Source organism: Heterocephalus glaber, unplaced genomic scaffold (genome assembly GCF_053883595.1).
Source record: "Heterocephalus glaber isolate CG9 unplaced genomic scaffold, H.glaber_assembly_v1.0 deba00001689, whole genome shotgun sequence".
In the NCBI taxonomy this organism is placed as follows: Eukaryota; Metazoa; Chordata; class Mammalia; order Rodentia; family Bathyergidae; genus Heterocephalus; species Heterocephalus glaber.
The window spans coordinates 5,108,813-5,123,009 of NW_028258414.1; the positions used below are offsets into that span (position 1 = coordinate 5,108,813).

The 14,197-nt window shown below is 33.4% G+C and overlaps 1 protein-coding gene across 4 annotated transcripts in view; it reads right to left on the reverse strand.

Annotated features, from left to right (window-relative positions):
- Vps13c (vacuolar protein sorting 13 homolog C) overlaps window positions 1-14,197 on the reverse strand; it is a 153,378-nt gene that overhangs the window by 106,027 nt on the left and 33,154 nt on the right. For all 4 annotated transcript variants that reach the window (XM_004855710.4, XM_004855709.4, XM_004855712.4 and 1 more), the window contains 8 exons: window positions 13,711-13,791; window positions 11,452-11,509; window positions 9,853-9,980; window positions 8,568-8,674; window positions 7,722-7,893; window positions 6,356-6,418; window positions 4,194-4,323; window positions 3,592-3,686 (listed from right to left, as the gene is read on the reverse strand). In XM_004855710.4, coding sequence (XP_004855767.2) covers window positions 3,592-3,686; window positions 4,194-4,323; window positions 6,356-6,418; window positions 7,722-7,893; window positions 8,568-8,674; window positions 9,853-9,980; window positions 11,452-11,509; window positions 13,711-13,791 — 834 coding nt within the window. The remainder of the gene's footprint in view (window positions 1-3,591; window positions 3,687-4,193; window positions 4,324-6,355; window positions 6,419-7,721; window positions 7,894-8,567; window positions 8,675-9,852; window positions 9,981-11,451; window positions 11,510-13,710; window positions 13,792-14,197) is intronic.

The window sequence follows — 14,197 nt, forward strand, 5'->3', positions numbered from 1 at the left end:
CAAGTAAGAATATTAGAAATCCCAAAAGGAAAAAAGAGAATGAAAGGAGAAAAAATTCTGTAGTGATTATTTTTCCCATAAGACCTCAAGATGGCCTAATAAATTCAAACAATATAAACAAAAATAAATGCAAACCCAAGTATATAACAGTAAAATTACTAAAAACCTAAATTAAAAAGATTATCTTTTTAAAAAATGATTGGAAACACCCTCACTGGAGAAAAGATAGCCTCTTTAATAAATGGTGCTGGAAAAATTGAGTTTCAACTTGTCAAAGATTAAAACTAGACCTGTATCTCTCGCCCTGCACTAAACTAAAATCAAAATGGATTAAAGATCTAAATATTAAAATAGAAACGCTGAACCAGGTGGAACAGAGGTTAGGTAGAACTCTTGAAGACACTGGTGTAGGAAAAGATTTTATGAACAAAACCTCAGTTGCCCGTGAACTAGCACAAACAATCAACAAGTGGGATCTCTTCTTATTAAAAAGCTTCTGCACAGCAAGAGAAACCACCAGCAGTGTGAAGAGACAACCCACAATGTGGGAAAAAATCTTCACCTGCTTTTCCTCAGACAAAGGTCTACTACCTCGAATCTATAAAGAACTTAAAAAGATCAGACCTCCCAAATTTGAAGACCCAATCCAGATTGGGTATCTGAGATGAACAGACTTTTCTCAGACAAAGAAGGAGAAATAGCAAATAAACGAGTTCGATCCCCGGTTCCAAAACAAAAAAACAAAAAAACAAAAAAAAGAAAGAAACAGCAAATAAATACATGAAAAAATGTTCAACATCACTGGTCATTCGAGAGATGCAAATGAAAACAACACTGAGATTCCACCTCACCCCAGCAAGAATGGCTGCTATCATGAAATCAACCAATAACAAATGCTGGCGGGGCTGTTGGGAAAGAGGAACCCTGTTCCACTGCTGGTGGGAGTGTAGACTGGTGCAACCACTGTGGAAATCAGTATGGAGATACCTCAAAGAACTAGGACTGGAAGTCCCATTTGACCCCACTATTCCACTGCTGGGGATCTTCCCCAAAGAATTAAAAGAATCATACCACAGTGATACATGTGCGCCCATGTTCATAGCAGCACAGTTTGTAATAGCTAAAACTTGCAAACAGCCCAAATGCCCATCAGCTGGAGACTGGATAAAGAAAATGTGGTTTTTTTAATAAAATGGAGTACTACTCAGCCATAAAAAATGAGAAATTGGAGACATTTATAGCTAAGTGGATGCACATTGAGGTGATACTCTTAAGTGAAATAAACAGGACACACATATGTAAATACTGAATAGTTTCTCTGGTGTGATAAACTGAAAGTGTAAATAAGGACTAAAACGTATAATAGGTAATGCAAAATAGGAAGAAAAGGGACAAAGGGGAAGGAAGTGGGAGGGGTAGGGGAAAGGAAAGAAGGGAATGGAATTAATATGAGAAAATGGAAAAATGGGAACAAAATCTTTGTAAATAGGGAGGAATGGAGGGGTTGGAGGGCTGGGCAAGGATGAAAGATGGGACCCAAGAGAGATTATGTAAAGGTCCAAATTTCCAATGATGAATGTCATTATATTGTATACCCAAAATGTACCAATGATTAGAATGAATAATCAATAATGCAAAATAGGAAGAAAAGGTTCAAAGGGGTAGGGGTAGTGGGAGGGGCAGGAGAAAGGAAAGAAGGGAAAGGAAAAATGATGAGAAATGGAAAAAATGGAAATAAAGTCTCTGTAAATAGGGAACGGTGGAGGGGGTGAAGGGAGGGCTAGGAATGGGGAAAAAATAAGAACCAAGATGCGTCATGTAAAGGTGTAAGTTCCCAATGAGAAATGTAATTGTGTTGTATACCTAAAATGTAGCAATAAAAGAATTTAAGAAAAAAAAAAATGATTGGAAGCCAGGCCTGGTAGTGCATACCTATAATCCTAGCACTTGGGAGGCTGGGGCAGGAGGATCACAGAGAGTTCAAGGCCAGGCTGGGCTACAAAGCTAACTAACCACGTCTCAAAAACAACAAAAATTGTTGGAAGAAGTGTTCGGAAATTACCTTCAAAGCAATACAGTAAAACAGCTGAATATACAAGAGAAACAATGCTGGCCAATCAATAATAGAATTATAGTCTCAAAACTCTGAAAAGAAATAATTAACAAGCTATACTTCTACACACAGAAAAAAGAATCTTTCAAGAAAAAAGAGAAAATAGATATATTTTTAGTAAAACTAATTATCAGCAGACAAGCATTAAAAGAAATAATATATAGTATGGGCACTCTTGGGCAGAAAGAAAGGAATAGGACATGGATGATCAGAGACAGAAAAGAAGTAAATGGAACATTCAATCTGCTGACATCACTAGTCTCCCCAAAATGACCACATACTCAATGCAATCTCTAACAAAACGGTAGCACATACTTTTGAAAACACTGACGATTCTACATAGCATATATAAGAGCAAATGATCTAGAACAGCTAAGATTTCCTTTTAAAAAGACCAAGCCAGTCATGGTGGTGCATGCCTGCAATTCCAATGCTCAGGAAGCTGAAGGAGGAAGGTAACAATTTCAAGGCCAATCTGGGTTACATAGGGACACCTTGTCCAAAAAACAAATTAGACCTTAATGAACTACTACTGCATACCTAACATTTACAATGGCTAAAATTTAAAAGTCTGATGCCAAGGGTTGGTGAAGATGCAGAATCCTCTTATCTGCTGATAGAAATGTTTTCCATATTGCAAAACTATTTCAAAGAATACAATATTTCAAATAGTCATACCCTAAGTAGATACTGTACAGGCTATCTTAGATATACACACTATATGGATACTTATTAAGAAGTTCATAGCAGCATTACTCATAATAACCACAAAAACAGAACAACCTAAATGTTCATCAACAGAAGCTTAAATAAGTAACTTGTGGTATTTCTTTCAAATGATCTTACAGAGCAACAAAATGATCAAAATATACCCAATGCAACAAAAGGATGAGGCTCTCCACAAAAGGATGGGGCTCACAACAATGAAGCCAAATATGAACAAGTGTTTTATAATTCCCTTTATAGATAAATGTGTACAAAATAACATCAGTGATTATAATAAAAAGCAAAAATCAAAAAACGTATTACCATAAAAAACTGGTTATCAATTATCCTTGAAAAGCAAGAAAGGGAAGATGTACAGGGTTCTACAATGGTGGCAATATTCTAAATCTTGACCCTGGCAGTAATTACATACTTGTTTCTTTTTGGATCAATCAAGTGAGCAGGACATTTTGGTTTCTTGCAGTCGTACATGAGGTATATTTCACAATAAGAAAATTTTTAATGATTTAATTTAAACTACAGTAAGTACTTGCCAGATTATCCTTACATTCACTAAACCACATAAATCTAAAGTTGAAGAGAAAATTTTAATTGGTAAGGCCTGACTGGAAGCATTTAACAACTGAAGAGTAAAGTTGAAACTAACAATGACATTATTTCCAACAGTTAAAAAGTTAATAACTTGTTTAATCCAATTCAAGATAATACAGTGAAATGAATCAAAATACTTCTTCAGCCACCTATATAATCACCTGCTTGGGCAAGGTCAAGTTATGAGTGCTCACGCTATACCCAATGGCAGTGAAGAGTTTATCTTTCTCCTCTGGGGTCATAAGGTCATCGATAGCTGCAAGGAAAAGACAGTAATTTAAGAAATTAGAAATTAATTTCTTCAGTTCTATAGGTAAAAATCAACAGACACAAATGATAAAGCTAATCAGCCAGGTAATTTTCTCTAATATTCCACTTTGACTAAAACAAGCACCTGGTATTCACCTGTTAGGTAAAGGTAAAGAGACAGAACAAAGGAAATTCAGTTCTCAGAAGGATTTTAAAATTCCCTAAGAATTTTACAACTGAAGTGAAACTTGTCACTAAATATTCATGTAAAAGGTAACAATAAGAAGTGCTAAGTGTTCAAACATCTTAATTTGAACATTTTACATTTCACATAATTTTTCAAGTTTTATTTTAGATAAATGTATTTAAATATTTGCTGATATGCTTAGTATACTGAGCTGATTTTATTTCAAAATAATAGTATTTTAAAATAAAATTCAATTAAAAGACTAAGATGTAATTCACATAATTTTTTCTCATGAATGTACAATAAATTACTGGACTTGGAACTTACTTTCAGGAATCATAGATTCTTCATCTTTTTTCTTAGACTCCTTCTTTCCCCAAAACCCACTAAACCAGCCTCCCCGTTTCTCCCCTGTGTCAGTAGATTTTTTCCTTAATTTCTGCCCAGATCGAATCACCTAAAAAAAAATTAAAATTAAAAAATAAACGCTTTCTTCATTTTCAAGTATATACTATACTCAACAATATCAGACTAAAACTGGCAGAAAAGCCAGTTCCTTCTTAAATGATGCTCACAATATGATTTGGTTAACATGGCTCCTCTCTGAATTTACTAGCATTTTATCAATAATATAGTTGGTTTCAAATAAAATTTCTCTGAGCTCTGTTAAGGCCACTAGAATTGTAGGTTTATAAAGTGAAGAGTTCCACAAAAGGAAGATGCTTTCACACCCAAAATGTATTAGTTCAAAGCAACTGTATTTCAGAATTCGCATTCATTTCTGGCTAACTATTGATATGGCAGGAGAGGAGGACTATAGACAAAGACAGCGCTTGCATCTCACATCGGCCTCTTTCCTCGACAAATTCCTCATTTGTATCTGTTACTCCTCCTCTTTGCCCACTTATCAGATGAACCAAAAAACAGAACACAGCAACAAAGAGAATAAAGGCAATAATTTAGACGCTATGTTCTCATTCCCTGAAGAAGTAAATTTCAATAATTTTACCACTTAGAACATAAAATATTCTAAATTGATAGTGAAGTAATAATCCTATAGTAGAGAGAAAAGGTTTGGTTAGTGAATTATAAAGACTAAGCATGAGGAAAATGTTAAGACTTTTAACATAAGCCATAGATGAGTGCAAACATTAAGACCTTAATTAATTTTCTGCCGGGTTAAACCTTCCCCTCAGACATCTTTCTGATGGACTCCCTCACCTCATCTCTCTTTGCTCAAGTATCTCCTAGTGGGATTTTCTCTAACCACTCAGTTTAAAACACCAATGTCTATCAACACTGCCTAGCCCCAGCACTCTCTACATCCATTCCTACTTGCTTCATGTATGTATTTGCTTATTATCCTTCTCCCTTACTAGAATGTAAATTAAAAAGTTACATTTGTTTTGTTCATTTCTGTATGCTAATGCAAATAATGATGAGGAAAAAATCTACTTAGTAATTACTATGTGCCAGGTACCCAGTAATCTAACTGCCTTACAGGGATTATCTATACTCCTCACATTAACCCAATAATGTAGGTAATGATAATTAATTCCATTTTTCAAAAATAAGGCAAGGTGAAATTAAATGGCCTAAAAAAAATCCCACAATTAGTAGTAGCAAAGCAGGGATTATAATCCAGACCCTCTGATTCTCAGGTCCACACTCTTAATCATAAGGCTAGAAAAACCAAAAAACTCTATGAGCCCTTGCTAAATAAATGCAAAGCTGTATATGCTCTAATCTCGTTTTTAAAATGAGTATGGGTATAGAGAATTCACAACTCCAAATAACCTAAAAGAATATACAAAAAAGTGTTAACAGTAGTGACCTCTAGTGAGATGAGCCTGGGAAATGTGTTTCTCTTTCTTTCTATTGTTGATCTATATTTCCTAACTCTTCCATAGTAAGTTGTATTGTCTGAAACTTATTACTGAAAAATTCAATAGAATCACAGAAACTACATGGAACAAGGCACACAAGTTAGAATAAATAAGCAACTATGAATAATTGTAAACACACTGATTCCAATTTTGTAAAGAAGGAAAGTGAAAGAGGAAGAGAGAAATATGAGAAGGGAGAGAAAACAAGAAAAAGGAAACAAAACGTTTTTTTAAATGGGAGATTAAAAAAACCAAGTAGGCATACAAGCATGAAAGAGAAACTGGAACCCTATACAAAAAAATGTTAACAAAAGCATTCTAAGTTGCTAAGATGATGGCTGATTTCTATTTGCATTCTTTTCCATGTATTTCAAATTTAGAGTTATAAATGTTCAAAGTATTTTGCCGTTAGTGTTACTAGTTTTTTCCCAGAACTCCAGTTTATTTTCTTCTGACACTAAATTAATTAATGAAAGCCTAATCTCTATTTTCCTTTGGACAAATCTGAATAACTTCCCATAAAACTTACATTTCTTGACCCTAGATTTCAAAGAGCTGTACTGATATGTTGAAAACATCAAATGAACCAATAAAAATGATTACCTCAACTTGTGCTTGCTGCCTTGCTAAAATTATGTTAAAAACATCTAAAGTCTTCTCCAGGTCCTACAAAACAAAAAGACACTTGTAAATAAAGGAAATAATCATTAAGTTAATTTTTTTCTTCTAACATTTCTAGGTTTATCTAGTCCACTACCAACACTTGTGATATAATCAAACTGGAACATACACTACTACAATAAGAAGTAAGTTTTTTAAGAAAGCATATCCTAATACCATACCATAACAAAATAAGAATTTTTCTGTGAGATCGTTAAGAGTTGAAGACAGTTATACAAGTACATGGCAACAAAAATATTTCAGAAGAGGACTTGCTTTAGGTATTATCCTTACTTCTTACTCTCCCCCTTTCCATATTATTTTATAGCTACTGTACTAAAGGCACCATTGTAAAATACACAAAACTGAAGAATATAAACTTCTGCAAGTCAGTAAGTAGGCTAAAGTAGGAACTGAGTTTGAGAATTTATATAAAAGTATTGAGGAAGAATTTATCATTTCCTGGGTGACCTGTGTTCTAGGTGCTTTACGCATTATATCACGCAATTCTCACATCCCTGTCAGACGGGTATTGTTTCTACTTTCTGAGAATAGGAGACCTGAGAAACTTGTGTCTTTGACCAGAATACTTCGTAAATATCCAAGTCCTGAGCCCAAATCCATCTGACTCTAACACTTATGCTGATTCTAATATATTATACTGGTTATATAGTTATATATTTCAAACTACCAAGAATTCAACTCATTCTTCATATTATCAATCAGCGGCAGAAAGAGTTGTTACCCAGATCATATGACATTAAGCAAATTATGTATTCAGTGTGTGTTTTCTATCTTTTATAAGACAGTAAATAAACCCCTTTACCCAAGACCAAAAGCTGTGTTTTAAAAACTTAAACTTTTTTTTTTGGTCCCAGAGATCAAACTTAGGACCTTGAGCTTTCAAGGCAAGTGCTGTGCCACTAAGCTACATCCCCTGTAGTGCCTTAAACTCTTAAAAAACAAAATTCATGACCACATAAATATGAGACTTTTACTAACAACCATGTAAAATATGGCTAACTAATAAATACATAAATGTGCCTGTTACTGATTTTTTTAAATAGTTTTACAAAAACCAGAAACATTTCCCCCAAAAAAACTTTGCAGTAACCTTATTTTATCTGTTATTAGGAGAGAGAGGAAAAAAAGTTTAAAGGAAAAAATACTCTTAAATTTCCCATAAAATCCACTCATAAAATGAGATGAGTTCTGTTCTAAAATTATATTTTAATTCAAATAAACGAAGAATAAACATTAAAGGGTGATCAGACAATTAAGAGCTCTCACCAGAGTGCACAAAGCATACCTGAATTTGTTTCTGTATTTCTTCTGAGACTTTAGCCTGAGTTAGCTTATTCTTGTAGGCAGTTTTATAACTCTTGAGTAACTCTCTATGTTTCTTTATGTTGCACCATGACCACATCCGTGTACATCTTCTTATATGAACTTCAAGAACAGAATCAATGGCATATTTCCACCTGAAAATCAAAACTTTTTAATGCACACCTGCATAAAACACTTAAGAAAAAGCAAGGAAAATAACTTTGACTTTTAGACCTTACATTATTAAATATCTTCCAGTAAAAGTTCCACTGTAACACTGCAAGTCTGCACTACAATTCTCTGGCTTAAATACATTCAATAAGAAAACCCTCCAGGAAGAAGCTATGCCAAAGCAAAACAACTCTTTGGTACCCAACAGATCACATATACCATAGTGGTCCCATAAGACTACATATCCCTTTGCCCTCACAGGTGTCCTAGTTCAGTAAATTCAGTAAGAACATGACAAAAATCACCCACAGATGCATTTCTTGCAAGTTAAGCAACACATGACTGTATTCCAATATGGTTATAACATTAAATCCACGTAGGTGACGGAAGAGCAATAAGGGTTTTTTAAAATGTTAAAAATCTTAAATATTAAGTTTAAAATTTGGGACTGTAGGTGCAAGAACACAAGAGTATGTGCTTATGAGAAAAAGTACCATAGCCATCTAAAAGATGTCCCTCCTTGGCTTTTTTGGGGAGGAGGGGCTATTTTTTTCTAAGTGGCTGCACTACATGGCTTAAAGGTCTCTTAATTCTGACAGTCCCTAACTGTATGACTTTATATGTTTCTCATAAAATAAAAAAGCAAGGTTAAACTTACCATTGTCTACAATTGGTGTGAAGTGGTAAATTAGGTTTGTATTTCCTATAAGGGGCATTTCTAACCATATAATCCACTGACTCCAAAAGGTCAATCATACTTAAGTACTATTAAAACAAAACAAAAAATTAGGCTTATTATATTGCACACTTTTTCAATAAAAATCAAATTTTATTGTATTTTTCTCTCTAATAAGACTCCAACCTCCCTGAACTACTTATTCCTACTTATTTTTAACTACTTATTTCCACTTATTTCTGAAATACTTTATTTCTAAAACTATTTGCATTTCTTGTGGATCATACCTTCACTAGCAGCTATCTGTGAGTTAATTTTCAAACTGACCCAGGAAACCACTGTGTAACTAAACAGGATAAAACTATTTAATCTTACCATCACTACAGCAACTCTGTGGACCTGATAAACACCTCAAATGGCGGGACATACACACAGAGCTAACATGAATGCAGCCAAGACAGAGAAAGAGCAAGTCTAGCTTCCTCCTTGATTTTCTTAAAGCAATTCAAGAGTTACCTACAATGTGACTATCCGCACTTGAGTTTAGTCTAAACTTCAATGTAATTTAAGTAAACATATATTCCATATTTCAAAGAGTGAAGGGGGAGGGAAAGGATGTAAAATATTTCATTATAATTTTTTATGTTGATTTCATGGTGAAATGATAAGATTTTGGAAATATTAGGTCAAATAAAATAGGTTATAAGGTTAATTTCATCTTTTTACTTTCCTAATGTTGCTACCAGAAAATCTAACATTACAAAAATGACTTATAGTAACTTCTCAGCACTGAGCTAAAATCTCCTGACCACCTTTCACATCCAAGTCTCCAGATCTGCAACTCAAGCTGAGCATACAACTATGCAAGGGAAACAAACGGAGGAAAAAAGCTGCCAAGATAGCTGTTTTAAAAAATAAAGAAACAATATTTAATATAAAGATCTACTGTTAAAAACTAGGGGAGGGAAAACCACATTAAAATTCCTCACCAAAAAACCTTAACTAAATGGAAATAATATTGTTCACTATAGTTTGATAAGATTCTCCATCATTTAAAATCAACTCTGTGGGGAACTGATGAAATGAAAAAAATAATTATTAAACTTGAAATTCATTTTCTTTCTCCAAAAAAAGATTACTTGAAAAGTCAAATTTCCATATAACAAATGAAAAGAACTACCAGACTTCACAAAGGAATAATCAGAAAAGACAAAAGTAGCCAAGATTCAAGTCTAAATAAAGCTACGAATGCCCCCTTGCATCTTACCTGAGGCTTGGTCAGCTCAATGGCAATATTCTGCACTTCTATGTTCCAATCTAGTTTGGGTGTTTTGAGTTCTGCTTCTGCATAAGGATTCATGTAGAGTTTTGCAGAGGCTGATATTGGCTGGAAAACTGACATCATATGGGAAGACATAAGGTATTATATATGAACAATGTAAATAATTATGAGAACATTATTACTCTGAAAGTGATCAAATATATACAAAACAAAATCACTACCAAAAAGTATATAAAGTAACTATTCTCTTCATACTACCAATAATCAGACTGGAGTCCTTTACTTCTAGGTAAGAAACATACAAAACACAATCTACCTTTAGCTATTCATAGTCTGTATAAAATTAGGTTTCTTGTCCCTTGTACATTTAATAATTTTATTTTTCATTAAAAATACTAATTAAAAGAAAATAAAATAATTAATTTTTCTTATTTAATCCTTGCTATAATTTAGGAACAGAATCATAAATAAAACCAACCCTAAAAAATGATCACCACTTTATGATTTTTAAAATCATTATGACACACATTATTTACAATAAACTAAATAATATAATTTTGAGGCTGAGAAAAAATGTGTATTAGGGAAGATGACAAGGCAAAGCAAGGTGATAAATTTTTACTGTGAATATTATTTTAACTATATGTTATGATACTTAATAATTTGCATAAAATTATAAAAATTTTTAACTTATCTGTAAGTTATGCATAAATGGAAAAGCACTAAGAATGAAGTTGTAGTGTTTCTGCATTAGTTCATTCATCAATAAAACTAAATGTTTTCACAAACAAGTAGCACTTGAAAACTATCATAATTAAGTAGAGGAGATGATGAGTGTAACAGAAAATGACAAGTATCATCCAACAGCAAAAGAACAGGAGGAAGAAAACAGAAGTAAACCAGACTGATGCAGAATACTGAAGAACACGATACAAAGCTGAGGACAATTACAAAGTGATACAGTAACTAAAAGAAAACCAATAGCTTCTTTAGAATAAAACTGAAATGGAGAAAACAGATGGGATAGACAGTTTTCTTAGCGACCTATTTTTAAAATAAAATGAGGCAGTGAAAAACTATAGAAAAGCTCACTTTAAAAATGTCAAGAGTGGGCTGGGGATTTAGCTCAGTGGTTTCACTGTGTGCCTTGCAAGCGTGAGGTAACAAGTTCGATCCTCGGTACCAAAAAATAAAAATAAAAATTTGAAGAGCGGCTGGTTTACCCTGAGAGAGTAATAGCAGCATAGAGGAGTGCTTAATACCAAGATTTCACATATTGGGTTATTTAAAAAAGAAAGAAAAAGAAAACCTAAGTCCTAGAATGAATACAACAACAAAGTACAAAGAAAATACGGAGGCCAAAGGAGGTTGGCTAGAAGGAGCAGACAGCTTCATGGCCCTCCTCTCTGTTTCTCCAGCAGGGATGCTCTATGATCTACTCGCAAGCAAACGTGCTCAATCAATGAAACTAAGGTATAACATTACTGTGCTCTTTTTATCCAAGTAACTTCATCAGAGAAGTACAGAAAAATATTCTATTACAAGTTTCTTCCTATAACATGAAATAAACTTACTAGTACTTACTGTATTGATGGTTTGGGGGTCTCTTTCTACTTGTAAGTATTTCATTTTTCAGTTGATCCTAAAGAAACATTTAAATTTTATGAGAAAAAGAAACTGCAAGCACATTCCAGCTACATATACAAAAAAACAATTTGGTTCATACATCAATATTTTTATTCCTCTCTTTGTAACTTTTAGTCCATAGGAAAAATACACTGAGTATTATTTATAGCTATTTTTTTTAGCATACTAAAGATACAGAAGCTGATAATTTTTTTAAATACTAAATATCTACAAACATTATTGTATTGTGTTTCTCTTTTTTTCTTTTTTAGACAGGCTCTCACTATGTCGTTCAAGCTGGACTTGAGCTCACTATGTAGCCCCAGGCTGGCCTCACACTCAGTGACCCTCTGGCCTCAGCCAAGTGCTGGGATTACAGGCGTGTGCCATCATGCCTGCTCTCTCTGACTCCAAAAGAAACCTATATATACAGATACTTCTACTAATTGCTAGTCAAAGGTGAATTATTTGCTTTTATGAACACTGGTGTACAAATATGTTTGACTCCTTTCAGTCATTTTGGATGTATACCCAGAAATAAAACTCCTGAACCACACCACACTTTAGGTCATTTTTTTCACTTTGTCACAGATCCTTTTGTTTTAGTTTACTTTATTTTTCTAGTTTTATTGAGGTATATATAAGGCACAACAATACACTACACATATTTAAAGTGTATAATCTGATCCATTTTGACATGTAAGTATATTCATGAAATTATCATTGCGATACAGGTAATGAATGTACCTATCATCCCAAGTTTCTTTTCGTCCCTTTATAAGCCCCAGTCCCTCCCCACCACTGTCTTCCAGGCAACCACTGATTTACTTTTTGTTCTATAGATTATTTGCATTCTGTGTGCTTTTTTTAGAAGAGTGGTATGGCTTCTTTCAATCGGTGTAATTATTTTAACACTGATCTATATTATTGTATTCATAATTTTTCCCCTTTAAATGGATGTAACACAATTTATCTACTCACCTACTGATAGACATTGGGGTTGTTTACAGTTTGTAGTCTTAGAAGGAAAGCTACCCTGAACATCTGACTGTAAGTTTTTATGTGGATATAATTCTCTGTTCTCGTGGATAAATACTTAGGAGGACAAATGCTCAGTTTAATACTGGTTACAAGAAACTGCCAGACTATTTTACAAAGTGATTTTACAAATTTGGCATTCTCACCAGCTACATATTAGAATTCCACTGTATTGCAGCATATCTCATTTTTGTTTGTTTGTATTTCCCTACAGACTCAAGATGTTTCTACATCTTTTCACATGTATGTTTGCCCTAGGGAATTTCTTTGGTGATGTGTTTGTTCAAATCTCTTCCCTATTTTCTTGATGGACAGTTTGTTACAAGAATTCTTTACATATTTTAGGTATAGGTCTTTTGTTGAATATGTCACACAAATAGTTTCTCCCAATCCATGATTTGTTTTTTTATTTTTCTAAGTGTATTTTTCAAGAATTTTAAATAAATTACATTAAGAAGCAGTATACTAACAAAAAACTCAATTGATAAATTTTATCACAGTATCTTTCTAAGAAATAAGAGACAGAATATTAAGATTTATCCAATTCAGAAAATTCAACTGTTCCTCCTTTCTTCTTAAAGTAAATCAACATCACTAAGTGTGGCTTAGCACATTAGAATATAAATTAGCACAACATTAGCACATACAAATTCCATAGGGAAAATAAACACATGAAAAGATGTACAAACATCTTGACTCTACAGGGAAATATAAACTAAAACCAAAATGATAATACTGCTATAACCCACTAAAACGGCTAAAATTCAAAATACTAGATATATCAAGTTCAATTAATCTTCCACTAATCAGGCAATCATCATCACAAATGCTTAAAACCTTTGCAAAGACACATACTTTGCATCTGAAAGGTATTATTTTTCTTTACAATACTCATAATCATTGTCAAATAAAATACTATAATGTAACAAGATCCCATCAAAATGAGTATAAAAAAGCAGACATGAAGTTTTAACTTTCATAGGTTTTTATGTCACTGTCTAGTGAGTAATTTCACAAAAACGTTCAACTCAAAAAGTGTTTTAAAGATGTAAAAATTTCCAAAACAAAATTTTCAAATTTAGTGACATACAAGTTAAACAAAGGACTATGGCCTGTCCTCATTAAGGGCCTCTGTCATAAAACATATTTAAGGAATGGAGCTGGCTCTTCTGAAATTACCAAGATCTGTTCCCGGAATCCCTGGTAGGACAGGTGGCAGTTTACATTCCAGTAAGCACTGAGACTGTCAAGTCGTATAAGCTATAAAAGAAGAAGGAAAGAGGTCAAGCAATGAACAAATAGGAAGGATTAAACCAATACTATGGTAAAAGATTAGTCTCGTGTTCACTACTCCAAGGTTACCCAACTGCCATTTTGAACTTTTAAAGGAAGTAAGTTAATGTAAATTTAAAGGAAAATATATTCACAGACTCTATTATTAAGTTTAGCATTTGCTAAATTGTTATGTCCAGGAACACAATTTCCAGAAGATTCATTCATTCAATTATTAAACTGAATGGGAATTAGCATTTAACAGATCCAGTAAACGTTTTGGTGGATACAGAAGAAACAATCCCTCTGGCAGATACCAATAGCTGTTTCCAGGGAAAAGGAGGGAAGGATGGCAGGAGAGCATCCTATGACCAACAAAGTGAGGAAAGCTAAC